The 17,765-nt window shown below is 43.3% G+C and overlaps 1 protein-coding gene across 1 annotated transcript in view; it reads right to left on the reverse strand.

Annotated features, from left to right (window-relative positions):
* The window catches only part of Map3k5 (mitogen-activated protein kinase kinase kinase 5), a 243,822-nt gene that overhangs the window by 16,547 nt on the left and 209,510 nt on the right, over positions 1-17,765 (reverse strand). Inside the window, exons 24-25 of the mRNA XM_023712197.1 lie at positions 13,373-13,558; positions 9,385-9,490 (exon numbers count right to left, since the gene is read on the reverse strand). Of these exons, the coding sequence (XP_023567965.1) occupies positions 9,385-9,490; positions 13,373-13,558 (292 nt within the window). The remainder of the gene's footprint in view (positions 1-9,384; positions 9,491-13,372; positions 13,559-17,765) is intronic.

Below are 17,765 nucleotides of genomic sequence, written 5' to 3' on the forward strand. Positions count from 1 at the left end.
TTTTGAGAGAAAGAAAGCTCCTATCTGAGAGAGGGACAGGAGGAGGGCCTGAGCAGGTAGTTCCCCCCAAATACATTTTAAAAAACCCCAATAAAAACAATACAGAATTTTTGATGTTTATTATTGTATTTAAATATCCTTAGACTCTTTTTAAAAATTTATTATTGTTGTTGTTGTTGTTGTTGTTGTTGGCAGAACCGGGGATTGAACTCAGTCCTTTGCGCTTGCCAGGGAAGTGCTCATTCCACTGAGCTATCTCCCCAGTCCCCTAGACTCTTTAAATTATCACTGTATATGATTAAAACATTATCTCAATTAATCAGAAAAGTAAAAAACTGGAAGTAATGCAATGCTTTGCTATTTTGATCTTTCACCATTAGACACTGTAAAATATGCCAGTGAAAGAAATCATGTGGGCCTGGACTGAAAGAGACAATAATATAAAAGAGAAAGAAACGAATCCACAGAAGAGGCCCCGAAGCACTGCTGTGGTTGTACCGAGAGGTCCTCTCGGTCTCACCTGCTCACAGGTGGGGATCTGGGGAGGAGACTGGACCACCAGAGTGCAATCCGCACCAACGGATCGGTCCACTGAACAGTGTATGGTTAGATGCAGCTGTCTCTTACATTTCTCATTGCTGAGAGAAAATACCTGATGCTCACAGTTAGAAGGGGAAACGTTTATTTAGCTCAGTTTGTAGAGGTTTAAGTCCGTAATCATCTGCTGGCTCCAAGGCAGGGTGGCACATGGCAGAGGGACACGGCAGTTCATGGCAGCAGAGGACAGCAAAAGCAATGAGAGAGGAGACGGGAAACCAGCCGCTTTCAGGTCCTTACACTGTTTGCAGGCTACCTAGCCTAGGGTGGGTGGTGTAGCACTTACACCCTTAATCCCAGCATTGCACCACGGATCAATCACGCTCCATTTCAACTACCTCCAAAAAAGCCTGCCCTCTCCATGACTGCAGGGGCTTTGGGACATCCAGACACAAACCATCAGAGCAGTGCTGGGAGGTGACGCCTGACTGGAGGAGGTCACTGGGGCATGGGCTGGCAGGGTCTCTCTGTCCTCTCTTTTCCTTGACGGTACTCTGATTTCCAAAGCCATGCCCTGAGGTACTTTTCTCTTGCCTTGCAGCCCTGCTTTGGAGCCAATGAGTATGGACTAAAATCATTATAAACTATGAGTCAAAATTAATCTTTCCTCCTTTAAATTGTGATTGTCAGAAACTTTATCCCAGCAAGAAGAAAATAACTAAGACAGGGACACGCAAAGATTGTAGTTGCAAGTACAACTTAACACAGCTAAAACTACTTTGTTTTTATTTTATTTTTTATGTATTTAGTACAGGGTCTACAGGGTCTCACTGCGTAGATTGCACTTGTAGTGATTCTCCTGTTTTCAGCCTCCCAAGCGCTGGTATTACAGGCGTATGCCACCACCATGCCCAATCTCAGTGGCAGTCTCAGCGTGCCCCAGGGGCAGGGCTGGCTCAGATGGAACCTGGCTGCGCTCTGCCTAAGCAGGCGCTTTAGTCCACTGAGCTATCTGGCCGGCCCTTACTTTGCATGTTTCAGGTATAGACTTGGTTCCACACGTCATTCACATGTACATTGTAATGACAAATAGGACACTGTGATTTTTATCTGTCAACTTGACTAAGACATTATTTTGGGGTGTGTCTATGAAAAGTATTTCCAAGAGAAATTAGCATTTGAATTGGTGACCCCAGTAAAGAAGAGCTGTTGTCACCAAAGTGGGTGCCGCCTTCTAGTGCAATGACAGCTGGAATTATTCTTTCCTTTTCACCAGAGCCTGCCCCGTTCTCCCGCTCGTGGATACAATGTTTCTGGTTCTCAAGCCTTCAATCTTGTTCTGGGAGTTACCTCTCCAGCTCCTGAAGTTCCCAAGCCTTTGAATGTAGGTTGAACTAAACTACCAGCTTTCCTGCTTCTGCAGTTTGAGATAACAAATCATGGGGCTTCTCAGCTTTCATAATCACATAAACCAATTCCCATAATAAATGTCCTATCTATCTATCTATCTATCTATCTATCTATCTATCTATCCCTTTGCTTTCCTTGAAAAACATTGATTCCCATAATAAATATCTTTATCTCTCTCCATAGGTATCCTATTTGTTCTATCTCCTTGAAGGACCTGGACTACCACATACAGGAACAAAGGGGTAGAGTGTATCTGCAACGACTAAATCCAGGGCTGGTTTACAGTGGACAAATGCACTGCAGATTCATGCAGGCTGAAGGAACTAAGCGAGGTCCTGGAAGAGAAGAGGGTCTTGGCTTCAGGATAATTAGGGAGAGCGTGCGAGAGAAGGAAGCTCCAGCAGTGGCTCAGAGTCCTGTAGGGAGAATGGCAGGCAGAGTGGACTCTGGAGAGTTTTGCATCACGAAAAAGACTGGGATTCAGGGGACCTGTAATGAGCGGATGCACTGAGCCTACACATAGGCAAGTGAAGCTGGGGCATGTTTCCAAAACAGCTCCTATCCCCACCCTGACCCCAAAAGGGTCATTCCCTAGAAATAACCAGACCAAGTTTCTCAGATATAGGGTGCTTCTGAGGCCGAGCAGGGCCACACAGCCTATGAATACAGCATACCACTCATACATTAGACTCTGGCTCCGTGTAGAATCTAATGCTGTTAATCTTACATTAATGGGAACCGGGGCACATGCTTGATTCAATCTAACAACTGGTGCTAGGATCAAGAGCTCCGAGCAGCTGCACAAACTGTTGCTAGGGCAGGAACTAAGCCCACCCTTGTTGACTCCCCTCAGCATGGTCATCCTGGTCTCTGTGCTCAGCGTTTCCCCATCCGGTTACCCGTCACCCGCAGCCTCCTGCTGGAGGAGTAACATCAGATTCTTAATGTTGCCAATAATCTAAAGGGTGATTATTGTTGACAAATGAGAAGTTAGTCTGAGAAAAGAACTCCTAAGGGATTTATACTGTACTCTTTGTTCTATGTGCTCTTTTTGGAAGATTTAACACTTGGGTTATTTTTGTTGTTATTTTTACTTGTTATTTCGAAATAGTTTTAGAATAACAGAAAAGTTACAAAATGGTACAGAATGTTACCTTATTTTTGTCAGCAACTTGTACTTATGTTAGTGTCTTATATAATTTTGGTGCTATTCTCGAAATCAGGAAATGAACATTGATAACATCAACAAATCTCCAAGACTTAAATTTCACCAGTTTTCCTATGGATGTCCTTTCCTGATTCAGGATTCCTCACTGCAGTGAATTTCAGGTCTCCTTCGCTTTTTTTTTTTTTTTAAAGAAATTTCTTTATTTATTAAAAAATTTTTTTTTTTATTTGTGTGTGTATGTGTGGGGGGCAGCTCAGCCCACCAGGGGGCGGGGCTGGCTGGCACGTGGTGCTGGGGGTTTGAACCGTGGTCCCTTTGCTTTGGCTAAGCTTGTTCTAAGTAGGTGCTTTAGACCACCGAGTCATCTCACCAGCCCCCTCCTTCGCCTCTTCCAACCTGCCACATACCTCTGAGCCTTTTCCAACCTGTGACTACTCTTCGTCTCTCATGACCTTTACCCTTTGGAGGAGAGCTGGTCAGATATTCTGTACACTGCCCTTCACTGTAGGTTCACCTGATGTCTCGGGAAGAACCACAGCTACGGCATTGCTTCTGTCCCAGGACACTATGCCGGGGCTCCTCTGCTGATGTGTCTTGCTTTTAGCGAGGCTTATCTTAATCATGAGGTTAAGAGAGTCTGCTAGGTCTCTCCCTGACCAAGTGACTGTTTCCGTTGGCAGTTAGTACGTATCTTGTGGGGAGACACTTTGAAGCCATTCCACTCTCCTGTTCTTTTTGAGATAGGGCCTTGCTATGTAGTTCCAGCTGGCCTTGAACCGCACGTGTAGCCCAGCCTGACCTTAAACTCAGTCCTCCGGCATCAGCCCCCGAACGCTGCGATCACAGGTGTGTGCCCCCACGTCTGGCTCTCCTCGTTCCCTCCTCTGGTCATTTCAGTAGTTATGGATGGTCTTGGCCTGCAATAGTTATTACTTCTGCATTTGCCTAATGGCAATTTTCTACTTCCTTTCTTCTTTCAAATGGAATTCAACAGTAATGAAGAGCTCAATGTTCTTTATATTTATTAATTATTTATCTCAATCTGGACTTGGTATTTATTTTATTCCGCCAAAGCTCTGTGTTTTGGTGGCTCGATTTCCAGCACAGCAGTATGGGGAGGGTGTGGGATTGTTAGGCCGCGGGGCTAGGTCACTGGGGACATGCCCTCACAGGGCCCCTGTCTCTGCCCCATCCACTGTCTTGCTCCCTGGCTGTCAGGGAAGTGCTTCTGGTCTGCCACGCACGCCTACTGTGTGCTCCAACGCGGGAGGCCAACACTCACGCACTAACGACCCTAAAACTCGGAGCTAAATAAACCTTTTCTCCTTATACATTGATTATCTCAGGAATTCATTATAGTGGCAGGAAGCTCACCAACACAGCGCCAAATCCAACTATTTTTTATTTTCTTTCACTTGTTTGTTTTATTCTGCTGCTGAAATTGCTCTAGTTCGGATGACTACAGGAGGCTCCACCCTGCGGGCGCCAGTGACCTTTCAATAAGCCCCCAGACGGACACTTCCTGACTTTTTGGCATCACAGGATGTCCGGGGCTCCCTTTGCAGCTCCCCAGCCTCAGCCCTGGAAGTGATCGCTTCTGCAGGGACCTCAAATTCCTTTCATTAAGAATGGTGTTTAGAAACCAAGATCTAGGTCTGCTTAGCAGACAGATCTAGGAAATATATGAATGGATGACACATTATAGTGTAGTTTATAGTATATAAACTACATTTATAGTTTTTAAAAAATATGTCTCTTGAGGCTTGATAGGCTAATTATGATATTTTTTTCATTTAAAAGGTATTTTTATTAGGGGCATTTGAGAGCAGTTTGTTTATTTATTAATTTTTGCAGTACCGGGGATTGAACTCAGGACCCTGTGCTTGCCAGGCAGGCACTTATTCTACTGAGCTATCTCCCCAGCCCAAAGTCAGTCAGTTTTAACTGTAGTCTTATTGTATATCAATTGTATAATAAAGTTTTTAGGGATATCTAGAAATTTACCGACACTAGCAAGTGATTGAAATTTCTTCCCCTTGTTCACATACACCCCCGACTAGTGGACTGGTGTACAGTGCATATTCACTTCCTCTACCCAGACAAGAATACAGAAAGTCCTTTCTTTACGTTATTCTCTGAATTTCATTCCCTCGACCCTCCCCTCCCCTCCTCTCCCCTCCCCTCCCTTCTCCTCCTTTTTCCTCCCCTCCTTTCCCTTCCTTTCTCTAGTTCTCTGTTGGTGCTTTCCAATGCTAACTTCAGTCAAAACCAGAAACACCTAGTGGGCTCAAAGAAACCAATCTCACAGTGGAAGGACAAGTGACTTTCTTTAGCAAACACTTCTCATTAAGAACAGGCCCTACAGGTTGCAGGTACACCTCAGTGCTAACGCACAAGGGCAAGGCCCTGGTTTCCATCTGTAGCACTCAAAAGAAAAAAGAATGCTGTGTACACTCCACACGCGGCTGGCATAAGCAGTGCCCACCATGGAAACTCATGCAGAGAGCTCTGTCTTCATCTCCCTGGCCCTCCCTCCCTTCAGAATGGCACTCCCTGTGATTACCAGCTACTTTTGCTTTGGTTTTTAGCAGTGCTGAAAATGGAACCCAGGGCCTTGCACATGCTAGGCCTGCACTCTAATATTGAACTAGATCCCTAATCCTTTTTAAATTTTAAGACAGTCCCACTAAGTTGCCTAGGCTGGCCTAAAAAAACATGTGATCTTCATGTCTCAGCCTCCTAAACAGCTATCTTTTGCTTTTTAAGCTTTCTTTTTGGGGCTGGGGAGATGGCTCAGTGGAATAAGCGCTTCTCTGGCAAGTGCAAGGGCCTCAGTTCAATCCCCGGTTTCGCCAGAAAAATAAAAAAAAAATAGAAGGGAGAGTAAACTTTCTTTTCTAGGGCTGGCTGAATAGCTCAGAGGATTAAAGTGCCTGCAAGTAGGAGCAGTGGCCAGAGGTTTGATCCCTGGGCATGCTCTGTGGTGGCATGTGCCTGTAATCCCAGCTCTTGGGAGGCTGTAAATAGGCAGATCACTCTGAGTCTGATCTAGTAGTGAGACCCTGAACACCCTGTAGACCCTTCTCTAAAATACAAAAATAAATAAATAAATAAATAAACTTTCTGTTGTAGAAGAATTTTTAAATTTATGGAAATGTTGCAAAGATGGTACAGAGGATTCCATGTTCCATTCACACGGCTCTCCTTAATATATTGTCATGAATATAGTATGCATCTTTTAAAACCAAGAAAATAACCTCATACAATACTATTAATTAAACTGCAGACTTTGTTCTGATTCTGCCACTTTTTTCCACTAATGCTCTTTCTATGCCAGAGCACCATCTTGCATTTAGGAAAACAACACGAAAAGGAAAGTTTTAAAAATTATTAAATGAATAGGTCAATATGCTGTTTAAATTATTTCAAAGTATAACCTCTCTGCCTTTTACTCACAAGGATGGCCTTAATTAAGGTTGTTACTGTTTAACTCATGGCCTACAAGCTGTCCCTTTCAGTGATTCACACTGATTCCTTTTTATCTATTGTGCCTTTTGTTGACTTCATCAAGCCTGAATTTCTTAAGTTCATATTCAATTGCTAAGCATATTTCAAAGCCTCTCTAGTTTTTTTTAAAGTTATACAAATTTCCACCCTCATTTACTATAATCATGTGAAACTCAGACTTATTTCAAACAAATATTTACCAGGGCTCCACTGTTTTCTGGGCACTATGATGGGTGGTAGCATAGGCATGGAAGAAGGCCTGTCAGAACCCCTGAAGGTGACAGCCACTAGACTAGAAGCAGCAGCTTCCAACCGTGGTAAGGGGCACAGTGTACGAAAGTCCCTTCCAATGATTGCCAGGAGGCCAGGGAACCTACTTTTGACGGAGGAGCACATAAGGATGCTCTGAGGAAGGGCCTTCTAGACTGAGACCAAAAACTGCACAGGACAGGAGGGATGAGGGCTGGAGGCACGTGACAGGAGAAAGAACAGGTGTGGGGTTATTAGGACTGCTACTTACAGTTCTTTCTCACATAAGACATTAGGGCTGAGCATCATATAATCCCAGTATTAGGGACGTTGAGACGGGAAGGTCACCATGAGTTTGGCCAGCTTAGCCTATATAGTGAATTTGAGGCCAACCTGCACAACACTGCAATTTGTTTTCACAAATATTTGACATAAAGATTGACACTGGTGGCTTCACTCACGAGTCAAATGGTATTTTTTTTTTTTTTTTTTCCCGCTCCGAATGCCTTCAAGGCATGACTGGCTGGCTTGTGTTGTGGGGATCGAACCACAGCAACCTGAGCCTGACTGCTTGGTTGAAGCAGCCACTTAAAGAACTGAGCTAAGGGGCAGGCACCCTCAAATGGTATTTTGAAAGAGAGAATTCTGCAATTTGCAATGATTGACATGCACTTAAAAATCTGTGATGCCGCTTATAAATGTTTAAACTTTATAATACTTCATGTTGATCTTATCCTTTTAAATTTATAATAAAGATAAGAATCAGAACACTAGAACACGTTTCATAAATATAAATATAAAATATATCTGCTTATGCAGAAATATATTTACCTTTGTTCCATGCCTCACCATGTACATAATTAGAAGAGCTTTGCTGAAAATTTTTTATTCATAGATAGGCAGGCAAAACATTTTTAAGGTTTTCCTTCAAGTGTGAATACACTTCTCAGCTCCATAAAGCCTTGTGTCCTCAACACTACCCCTTTTGAGTCTTGCTGCCAATAAAAATGAGGTTCTGCATTTCCAAACCTGTCTGTGAATTAGTGGTCAGGAAGATGTACTACATTCAGATTCCTGTAGGTGGAGCACGGAGCATTTGGGGGCTGTGAAAATATCCTCTAGGGTACTATACTGGTAGAAAACTGTTACTGCACACATCCAAATTCATGGACTGTATTACATGAAGGGCGAATCCTAATGTAAACTATGGACTCAAGGTGACCAGGATGTGTTAATACAGGTTCCCTAGTAATAAACATGGCACCTGAGCAAGGACTGCTGATACTAGGAGAAGCTATGTATTGTGGGTGTAGCTGGTATACGGGTAATCTTCGTACTTCTCTTTCAATTGTGCTGTAAATCTACAACTTCTCTCAAAGAATATAATCTTGCCTAGATATAGCAATGTATAACTGTAATCCCACCAACTAAAAGGCTCAGGCAGGAGAATCACAAATTTAAGTTTAGCATGGGCAATCCACCAAGACCCTGTCTTAAAATAAAAAATAAATAGAAAAGGCCAGGGATGTAGTTCAGTGCAAAGGCCCTCTTCAATCACCAGTATCTCTAAATAAATGAATAAATAAATAAATTTTTTAAAATTCAATATTCAATTTCTGGTCCTACTTTCCAGCAGACTCTCATTTATGTGGCCTGCCATGGGGCTCTAAAAGCAGTAAATTTTTTTTTTTTTTTTTTTGGTAGTACCTGGGATTGAACTCAGGACCTTGTGCTTACCAGGCAAGCACTTATTCTACTGAGCTATCTCTCTGGCCCAAAAGCTATAATTTTAAGGAGCTCTTTACATCACTCAAAGGTCTTGCCAGATAGCTCAGCAGACAAAAGCTCCTGCTTAGGCAGGGAGCAGTGGCTGGGGTTGGATCCCCAGGGATATGCTGGCCCTGCCCCCGGGGCACACTGAAACAGGGATTGAGACTGGGCGTGGTGGCGCATGCCTGTAACTTGGGAGGCTGAAAACAGGAGGATCACTATGAGCCTGATCTGTGTAGTGAGACCCTGTAGACTCTGTATTAAATACATTTAAAAAAAAATACTTAATGTACTGGTAAACATGGGAACCAGTGGTAAAAGGTGGCATAGAAATATGTCTGTAGGTACAATGTTTAAAAGTATATTTATTTGACTTATCTTATAATTTTCTTTCTTGTTCATATCCAAACATGCTATTCACTTACTTGTTTGCTTGCAGTTCGAACCCAGGGCCTCACAGAAGTGCTCGACCCTGAGCTCTACCTGCAGCCCCTAGACGAGCTCTTCAAAGACAATGAAGCAGGTCTCTGCTCCGTTCGTACTGTCAACATGGTGCTTGATGTACCATTGCTCAGACTGAATGCACTAGGGTAATGTGATGGACGTGTTGGCTCAAAAGTGAGTGTTTTAAAATAGGTAAGCCTGACTGTGAAAACACTAAGGAGACAGAACCGATGGGAGACAAGCAGCAAGGTACAATATGAAAGCACTAAATCTTTGCAGAGTAATTAAACATTTCCAACCTGGAACCAGAATGGTAATGGCTGTCTGCACGGCCTTTCGGATGATGCTGTCTAGGGCAAACATCCAGTGTGGCTTGATGTTATGATTCCGAAGAACTTTGTTGACCTGGGGAAAAAAAGTTTCATTTAGTCTTCTTTAATTGCCAATAACCCAGCACGTCCAAGAACTTGGATGAAGTTCTGTCTACAAAAACAATTAAAAGGTTTCTTCATCTTGAATTTCAGGTAATTTCTTCATGCATGACACTAGAAGGCAGATTAAAAATTGCCACTTCAAATTAAAGTTCATAAGCCTCATATAAGTAAGTAAGCTATTTGCACGGAAGGTAGTCTGGTCAAATGGGATTATCACTTCTTTTGGATCCAGAATATGGAGCTGCAAGCCAGATGTGCTGGTGCACACCTGTAGTCCTAGCTACTAGGAGGCTGAAGCAAGGGGATCGCAAGCTCAAAGCCAATGTGGGCAACTGAGCAAAAACCCTGTCTCAAAATACAATTTAAAATCGACAGAGTCTGTAGCTCAGTGGTAGAGTGCTTGGCTAGCTTGCACAAAGCCCTGGATTCAATCCCCAATATGAAGTAGGGAAAGGAAAAAGAAAAAGGTCAAGGGTCTTAACTGACAGTAAACATCATCCTTAAACGTTATGACTGCCATGTAACACAGCCAAGCGCTTCAGCCTCCTCTGTTAATGCAGCAAGTAAGGGGGACGATGGTATTTACGTGATACCCACAGGTCTGCCACCAGCACAGGGCTCGTATCCTTCTCACCCTTGCTCATGTCTCTACCAAGGGAGAATCATGTCTTACGGGAAAATCAGTTCATGGGACAATCTCTGTTGTAAGGATATCTTTTATTTTCTTTCTTTCTTTCTTTCTTTCTTTCTTTCTTTCTTTTTTTGTGGAACCAGGAATTGAACTCAGGCCCTTTCACTTGCCAGGGAAGTGCTTATTCTACTGAGCCATCTCCCCGGCCCCAGGATATCTTTTCCTACTGAATGGTAATGCTCTACATACTTAGACATTGAAATAAGTACATACAGCTCCTGTCTGTCCTTTTTTTCTTTTTAAAAATTGTAGGAAGGGCAACCACTTCGGGACCCATCCTATCCATCAAGAGGTGTCTCTCTTAATAAACTTTACTACTCTGAAAAAAAATAATTGTAGTAAAATTATACATAATGTAAAGTTTGCCATCTCTAGCCATTTTTAAGTGTACCATGAGTAAGATTAAGTAAATCTACTGTTACGCTACCATTGGCCATCGTCCAACCATGGAACTCTCTTCCCCTTGCAAAGCTAAAACTCTGAACCCATTAAATAATTCTCATGCTCCCAAAACAGTTCTTACAAACAACCATTGCACTTGTTGGCTCTATGAATTTGACAGCGCGTGGTATGTCCCACAAGTGGATCATATATCTTTGGCTTTTGTGACTGGCTTCCGCATAGCCTCAAAATCCATTCTTGTGGCATATGTTAGGATTTCCTTCCTCTTAAAGACTAAACTATATCCTGTTGTGTGTTCCCCATATGCACTGCACAGCTGCTACAGTCATTATTATTATTAATTAATTCATTTATTTAAATTTTTATTTTTTGGCAGAGCCGGGGATTGAACTCAGGCCCTTGTGCTTGCCAGGGAAGCACTTATTCCACTGAGCCATCTCCCCGGCCCCTATTATTTATTTTTTACAAACCATCTCTTCTCATAAAACTATGAATGGCTCTGCTAAGAAACCTTAGCAGAGGCTGGAGAAGGTGACCTGTCAACGGCTGGAGGGTGAGTTGCTCAGGGCTTCATCAAATCTCCAGGTTACAGGGGAGCCATGGAGATGACTCAGTAGAATAAGCACTTGCCTGGCAAGCATAAGGTCCTGAGTTCAATTCCTAGTTCTGCAAAAAAAATAAAAATAAATAAAAATAAAAAAAAATAAAAAAAATCTCCAGGTTACGAAGGGGGTCAGAAGACTTCCTCACATGGTAGCTGCTCCCAAGCAGGTAAACCATTCCCAGGTTCCCACTGGTTCCAGGAAATCCTTTTAGACTGAGTTTATCCTGGATCCTTAATTTCTTTCTTTTTCTTTTTCTTTCTTTTTTTTTTTTTGTGGTACCAGGGATTGAACTCAGGACTTTGCACTTGCCAGGCAGGCACTTATTCTACTGAGCTATCTTCCCGGCCCCATTAATTTCTTTAAAGAATTTCACTGATTATTTGACTAAAGTGAATGATACTTGCTACTACAGTTTATATCTGGAGCATTCTCCAAAGGCCGTGTATTACAGGTTTAATCCCCAGCCTATGGCAGTATTAAGAGAGGGGGAGGCTTTAGAAGATAGGCTAGTGAAAGAAATTAGTGCCTCTGAGGAGGACAGTGGGGTCCCAGCCTCTTTTCTCTCTTTGCTTCCTGCCTGCGATAAGACGAGCAGGCCTCCTCTGCAATATGCTCCTGTGACCAGGTTCTGTGCTATCACAGGCCAGCGGCAACAGGGTCAAAGAGCCATGGACTGCAACCTCTGAAACAAAGAGCCAAAGTGAACCTTTCCTCCTCATGTAAGTTGAACTATTTCAGGTATTTGTTACAGTGACAGAAATCTGACTGGAATATTTCTCTCAAGAGTCATACAAAGTGGAAGACGGATCTTCTAAAGCCACAGCCTGCTCCTTGCAGCTCATTACTACATGATGGATTCCACGTGGCCTGTCCCTTGGATTCATTCCCATCTGGAGCAGTGAGTTAGCAAAAGTGGGGATGAGTGCCTACATGTCTGTGTCTGACCTGCGCCCAAAACCTAGAATCACAACTAAATAACTCTCAGTTTGCATTCTAAGCCAATTCACTTTCCAGCTTCTAGACTGGAGCCAAATGTGTGGGTAAATGCAAATTGGTTAAACTGTCTCACTCTATCTAGAGATGCATGAGTTTCCCTTGTTGTAGGGTAAGTACGCCTTTAACATGTAATATTAGTGGTATGCTTTGCCAGTTGCATTTATTCCTTATGACCTCAATCAATTCAGAACTCCAGTCCCTGCCTCCCATATAGTATAAGGATTAAGTGCTTACATAGTGTCTCAGGAAACACTAGAGGCTGTTGAAGGATTATAATTTGGTTTTAATAAATTAGGGATCATTTGATGCTCCAACTGCAACTATAAAGATACTTTTATAGAGAAGTAATAAACATATTAGAAGTGAATTAATTTTGGGAATTTAAATAAAATTATACAATGTGCTCCCATTCAGACCACAGCCACCATGAAGAACTCTTTTATTTCTGACCCAGAAGACCATGTCAGGGTCGTCTGGGGCCCTCTTAAGTTGTCTTGGCACACAGTCCACAGATAAATCTTATCCAAGAAAAACACACAGGGTTTTGCATAAGACTGGCTTCTAGTTTGTGTTGCGTAGCAACTCAGTTCTAGAAGAATCCTCAGCAATTCTCATGTGGATTAATTTTTACTTAATGACAGTCAGGGCAGGACACAGTGGATAGTTATGAAATAAGCATGTTAAGAATGTTCTGTATGGAAACCAGGGCAAAACTGAAGGAAAATATTACTGGTTTTATTCAACAGTGACCATTTCAGTGTATACTGTTAAACTCTTCACATGGCCACTAGATGGCATTTCCTGTACAGTACTGGCCCACAAAGTTCGTGACTAATGCGTGCTGTGTTGCTAAAGTCACCAAACAGCGACCCAGTACATGATTTCACAAGAGGAAAGTTCAGTGTTTATTATAAGCTTTGCTGTTTTCCATGGTGATCCACTTTTATGTGTATCTGTCTTTGGGAGATGAAAATGTACAAAATAATAAATCTAATACTTAGAGGCAAACAGATGGGCCAATGTCTCACATTTGTCATCCAAAGAGAATAGCATCCACAGAAATTTTCGAAGAAGGAAAAGAACAAAACTTGAAAACTCCGTTACTAAGACCGATGTTAACAGAGTCTGTGGGAAACCATTGCCAAAATATCACACTTACCGCATCTTGGAAACCAAAGAGGACCACCTGTACTTGGCTGATGCCGTGGCTGTCAAAGTCCAGCTCTAATTTCAGCTTGGACAGTGTAGAGGCGATGATCTTCCGGTCAGTAGACCTGATGAACTCTCTGAGGCTCATGACGAGATATGTGATGTGCTCCCATTTTAGCTTAGGTTCTTCAGGTCCCTGTGAATAAAAACCAAGGCCCCCCAGTTACTCTGTGCTGCCTGGTCAGCCACGGGCGCACCACTCCCACACACCTCTGAGAGAACGGCTGGGCTCCCAAGTGCCTCCCATTAGAGAAGGACCGGGTCTTGAGCTTCGTGGTTCTTCTTTGCCATCATCTCCATCGCCAGCCAACCCCATCACTCAGATCCTTGGAGAAGGAACACTACCCTCACACACTGGTCAGAAGCCGTGATAGAGGCACATATGCAAGCAGGGATAGGTTAAGGCAATGTAATTCGTTTTCTCAAACATTTTAACTGGGACTAAAGAGAGATTCAGGCAATGAGCCACAGGATCTTCACCTCAAAGTCTGCCCAGGGAGAGGTCATAAAACAGGGTCGTGAATGCATCCAACTATAAAGAAACAAGTGAGATTAATGGAATTGAAATAACAGCTTGGGAGAGGAGATGTGGGAGAAACAGAAACGCACACAGCAGGGCTAATGATAGCGCAGCCAGAGAAAAGATGTGCAAGCTCCTAGAAGTTGAGTCCCTCGGATTTACATTCCGGTGCCAGCCTCCGGGAGGCTCAGCCAGGCCCTGTGGTGGGAATCCCTTGTGTCTCTCTCGGTGTGTCTATGTGCTGTGTCTCTGCAACCTCTACTGCCCTTAAGAGACATGAGTCAATTCCTTGCAATCAAAGAGAACCTATTCCAAACTTCATCCTTACCCAACAGTGACACAATGGGTATAAGAATGCTGTAAGAATGAGGGGCTGGCCAGATAGCTCAGCAGACTAAAGCGCCTGCTTAGGCAGAGTGCAGTGGCTGGGGTTCGATCCCCAGTGTGCCGTGCCAGCTCTGCCCCCAGGGCCCGCCGAGACAGGGATTGAGACTGGGCATGGTGGTGCATGCCTGCAATCCCAGCACTTGGGAGGCTGAAAACAGGAGAATCACTGTGAGTAGTCTCATGTAGTGAGACCCTGTAGATCCTGTACTATGTACATAAATAAATAAATAATGATGGACCAGTGGCCTTTTTAAAAAAAATTTCAGTGGACTTTTATATATTAAAAATATAATACAACATTAAACAAATTCCTGCTCTCAAGCTGAATTTTTTGTATTAGGCAAGGGCACTTTGCTTCATAAATGAAAGGGAATAGGATGTTATTCACTCTCATTTAACTTTAAGAAACAAGGCATCTTGTGCTCACTTGGGTAAAATTAAATTCTTCAACTGGGGTGGGAAAACTACAATTTCTAGGATTCTATTAAAAATGTACCAAGTTCATTTTCTCAGTATATTTTCACTTGGGACACTGTCTCATGTTGCTGTTTTCATGAGAAGAGACTATTTTGAAAAGCTTAAAAGCTGTCATTAAGAGTGTATTTTAAAATCAGACTAGGTACAATTATAAATTTTGTTTCTTTTTCCTTACCAAAACGAAATTATATTCACAGGCAAAATCATATTTCTCCATGAAAATATGTTCAAGGAGAAAATGTGAGTTATTTAGACATTGGAAGCTTATCTTAGTGAAAAGGCAGTTTGCTAACAGTTTAGACAGCAAACGTTTATTTTTGACATTAGCTAGTTTTCACAACAGAAAAAGGCATATGACTTCTAGTTTCTTGACACGTACAGCACTGTCCTACAAAGGAGTGCTGTGTCCCCTGGGAAATGTTTTCTGTCCTGGCTAATTTATCTGCTTCCATAACCACTGTTCCTGTCCTGCCTCCTGCCTCTCCATGTCAACCCATTTGTGTACCTTCATTAAGAATACCTGGGCGGGGGCAGGGACAGGGACGGGCCCTGAAGGCAGAATGTGAAGGTGGTTGTCTCCGAGTCCTCTGTGAAGATCTTCTCTACTCTTCATCTTTATGCTTTCTTTTTAAACACCACTAGTGGATTTCCAAAAGGTGCTACAGATCATTAAAAAGGAATCTCTCTCTCTCTGTCTCTCTGTCTCTCTCTCTCTCTCTCTCTCTCTCTCTCTCTCTCTCTCTCTCTCTATTTAGAACAGAGTCTACAGGGTCTCACTATGTAGATTGAACTCATAGTGATTCTCCTGTGTTCAGCCTCCCAAAGTGCTGGGATTACAGGCCTGTGCCACCACATGGTTTCAATCCCAGGGATTGAGCCCCTGGCCCCTGTGTCTGCCTAAGCAGGCGCTTTAATCCGCTGAGTTATTTGGCCAGCTCTTATCTTTTTTTTTAAATCAAGCTCAGCACTCTGCACTTTCCAGGCAGGCATTGTGCTGCTGAGCTATACCCCTAACATTTTTTTTTTCCCTGAGAATTTGCCAACATCCACATTTTTATTGTTATAAAGAGTAGGCTAAACTGTGAAAGTGTATATAGATGTATTAAAAACCATTAAAACAATTATTTCTGTCTGGTTGTACAAAAAGTTACAGAGCTTATAACTACTCTTGCCTGCTTAATAGTAACAACAACAGTGGCAGTTAACACTTGGGCAATATTTTCTGTTGTGACCTAAATCACCCATGAGCCCAGGGTCTCCTGAGAGCAATCTAAGAAGGTAGAGTCCTCAGTTTATAGAGGAAGAAGCCCAGCCTCTGAGAAGTTAAACAACTTACCCAGAGTGCACAGCCTTTCCCTGAGGGAACCAGCTCAAAAAATGCCAAGCTGAGCCCCACCTCCTAACCACCGTATTCTCCTGCTCCAGTTAGCTGCGAGAGCCAGCTGTAGATCTGCTGTGAATCGCACATGATTTCCCAGGAAGGAATTGACAATGGCCTTGATGTAAAACCGGAGGGACCCTCACTCCCTCCTGACCGCGCTGGGTTGGGCAGGCGACTCTGGTCAGCAGTTCAGGTTCTCTCCGGTGACTCCATGCGGGTGCATCGAGGCCTGCTTTCTGAGGGTTGCTTTCAAGGTTGTCTTTCATTTTCCCTTTTATGGAGAACATTCAAGATACTAAACCACTGAGTATGATGAACCAATTTCAGCCTAGGGGTATAACTAGGCCAGGGTAGAAGACAGCATAGCAGGTGTGAAGCCCAGGGTTCAGTAGCAAATATCAGCGCAGCCACAGAAGTGACCTGGCCATGGAAGTTAAAGGCACTGTCCAACAGGTGAGGAAGACAAAAAATCTCTAAACAAGTTACATTTTCTGTACTAGAAAAGCGTATTGTTGGGCATGAGCAATTCCTAGGTTCACTTGTTTCTGACCTAAAAATAAGAATCTTACACTAGAAGCCACGGGAGAAGCCTTCCCTTCAAAGTGCCTAATGGTGACTCCCTTTCCTCTGCCAACTCACACATCCCTCCCCTTCCCACCATCTGTCCCCATCTGGCAAGGTACTTCAGTTCTTTGTGCCTCAGTCTACTCATCTGTACAATCCGTGTACTAACAGAATGATACTGTAGGACTCTTGTCATAAGGGTTATGTGAACAAATATATATGAGACACTAAGGACAATACCTGGCCCACAGAAAATGTTTGCCATTGATACTGTAGGTTTAATACATAGTTCCTATTATTATTTTTTTATTATCTTATTTATTTATTCGTGTGTGTGTGTGTGTGTGTGTCCAGCTCAGCCCACCAGGGGGCGGGGCTGGCTGGCATGTGGTGCTGGGGGATTGAACCGCGGTCCCTGTGATTTGCTAAGTTTATTCTAAGTAGGTGCTTTAGACCACTGAGCCATCTCACCAGCCCCATAGTTCCTATTTTTTTCTGTTCATTTTTGCTCCACTAGAATGCCAACTTCAGAGGGATGCCGATTTGTTGCTGTTGTTCACTGTAGTAACACCATCACATGGAACAGGTGCTTGGCCTCTAGTCGATACTCTGAACTGCTTAAGGAATGAATGAACTGCAACTGCTGCCCACATGCAACCCTCCCCTAAACTTGGCTCCTCTTCGTACTTCAACCTATCTTGTTTTCAATTTTTGAATGACTCCTGTGTGCCTGTCGGCGTCCTCAACGCCCATCCTACCCCCAGCTCCTCCTAATGCCAGAGCACTGCTTCCTGGACCTCAGAGTAGTTGCCTGAGATAGCTTCCATCAGGACTGAGTCCGAGTTTCCCCTGAAATGCATTCCAGTCCTTTCTGTATCAAGTGACCCTACTAGCACACAGGCTTCTACCTCCTCCTGTGTGATCCAGAGGTGGCATTAGGGATTCCCAAGGAGATGGTATATTCAGGCTCAGGATGCAGCAGACAGGCCTCGTGGGATTCTCAAGATAAACACA

This window comes from Octodon degus, unplaced genomic scaffold (assembly GCF_000260255.1).
Source record: "Octodon degus isolate 3935 unplaced genomic scaffold, OctDeg1.0 scaffold00024, whole genome shotgun sequence".
In the NCBI taxonomy this organism is placed as follows: domain Eukaryota; kingdom Metazoa; phylum Chordata; class Mammalia; order Rodentia; family Octodontidae; genus Octodon; species Octodon degus.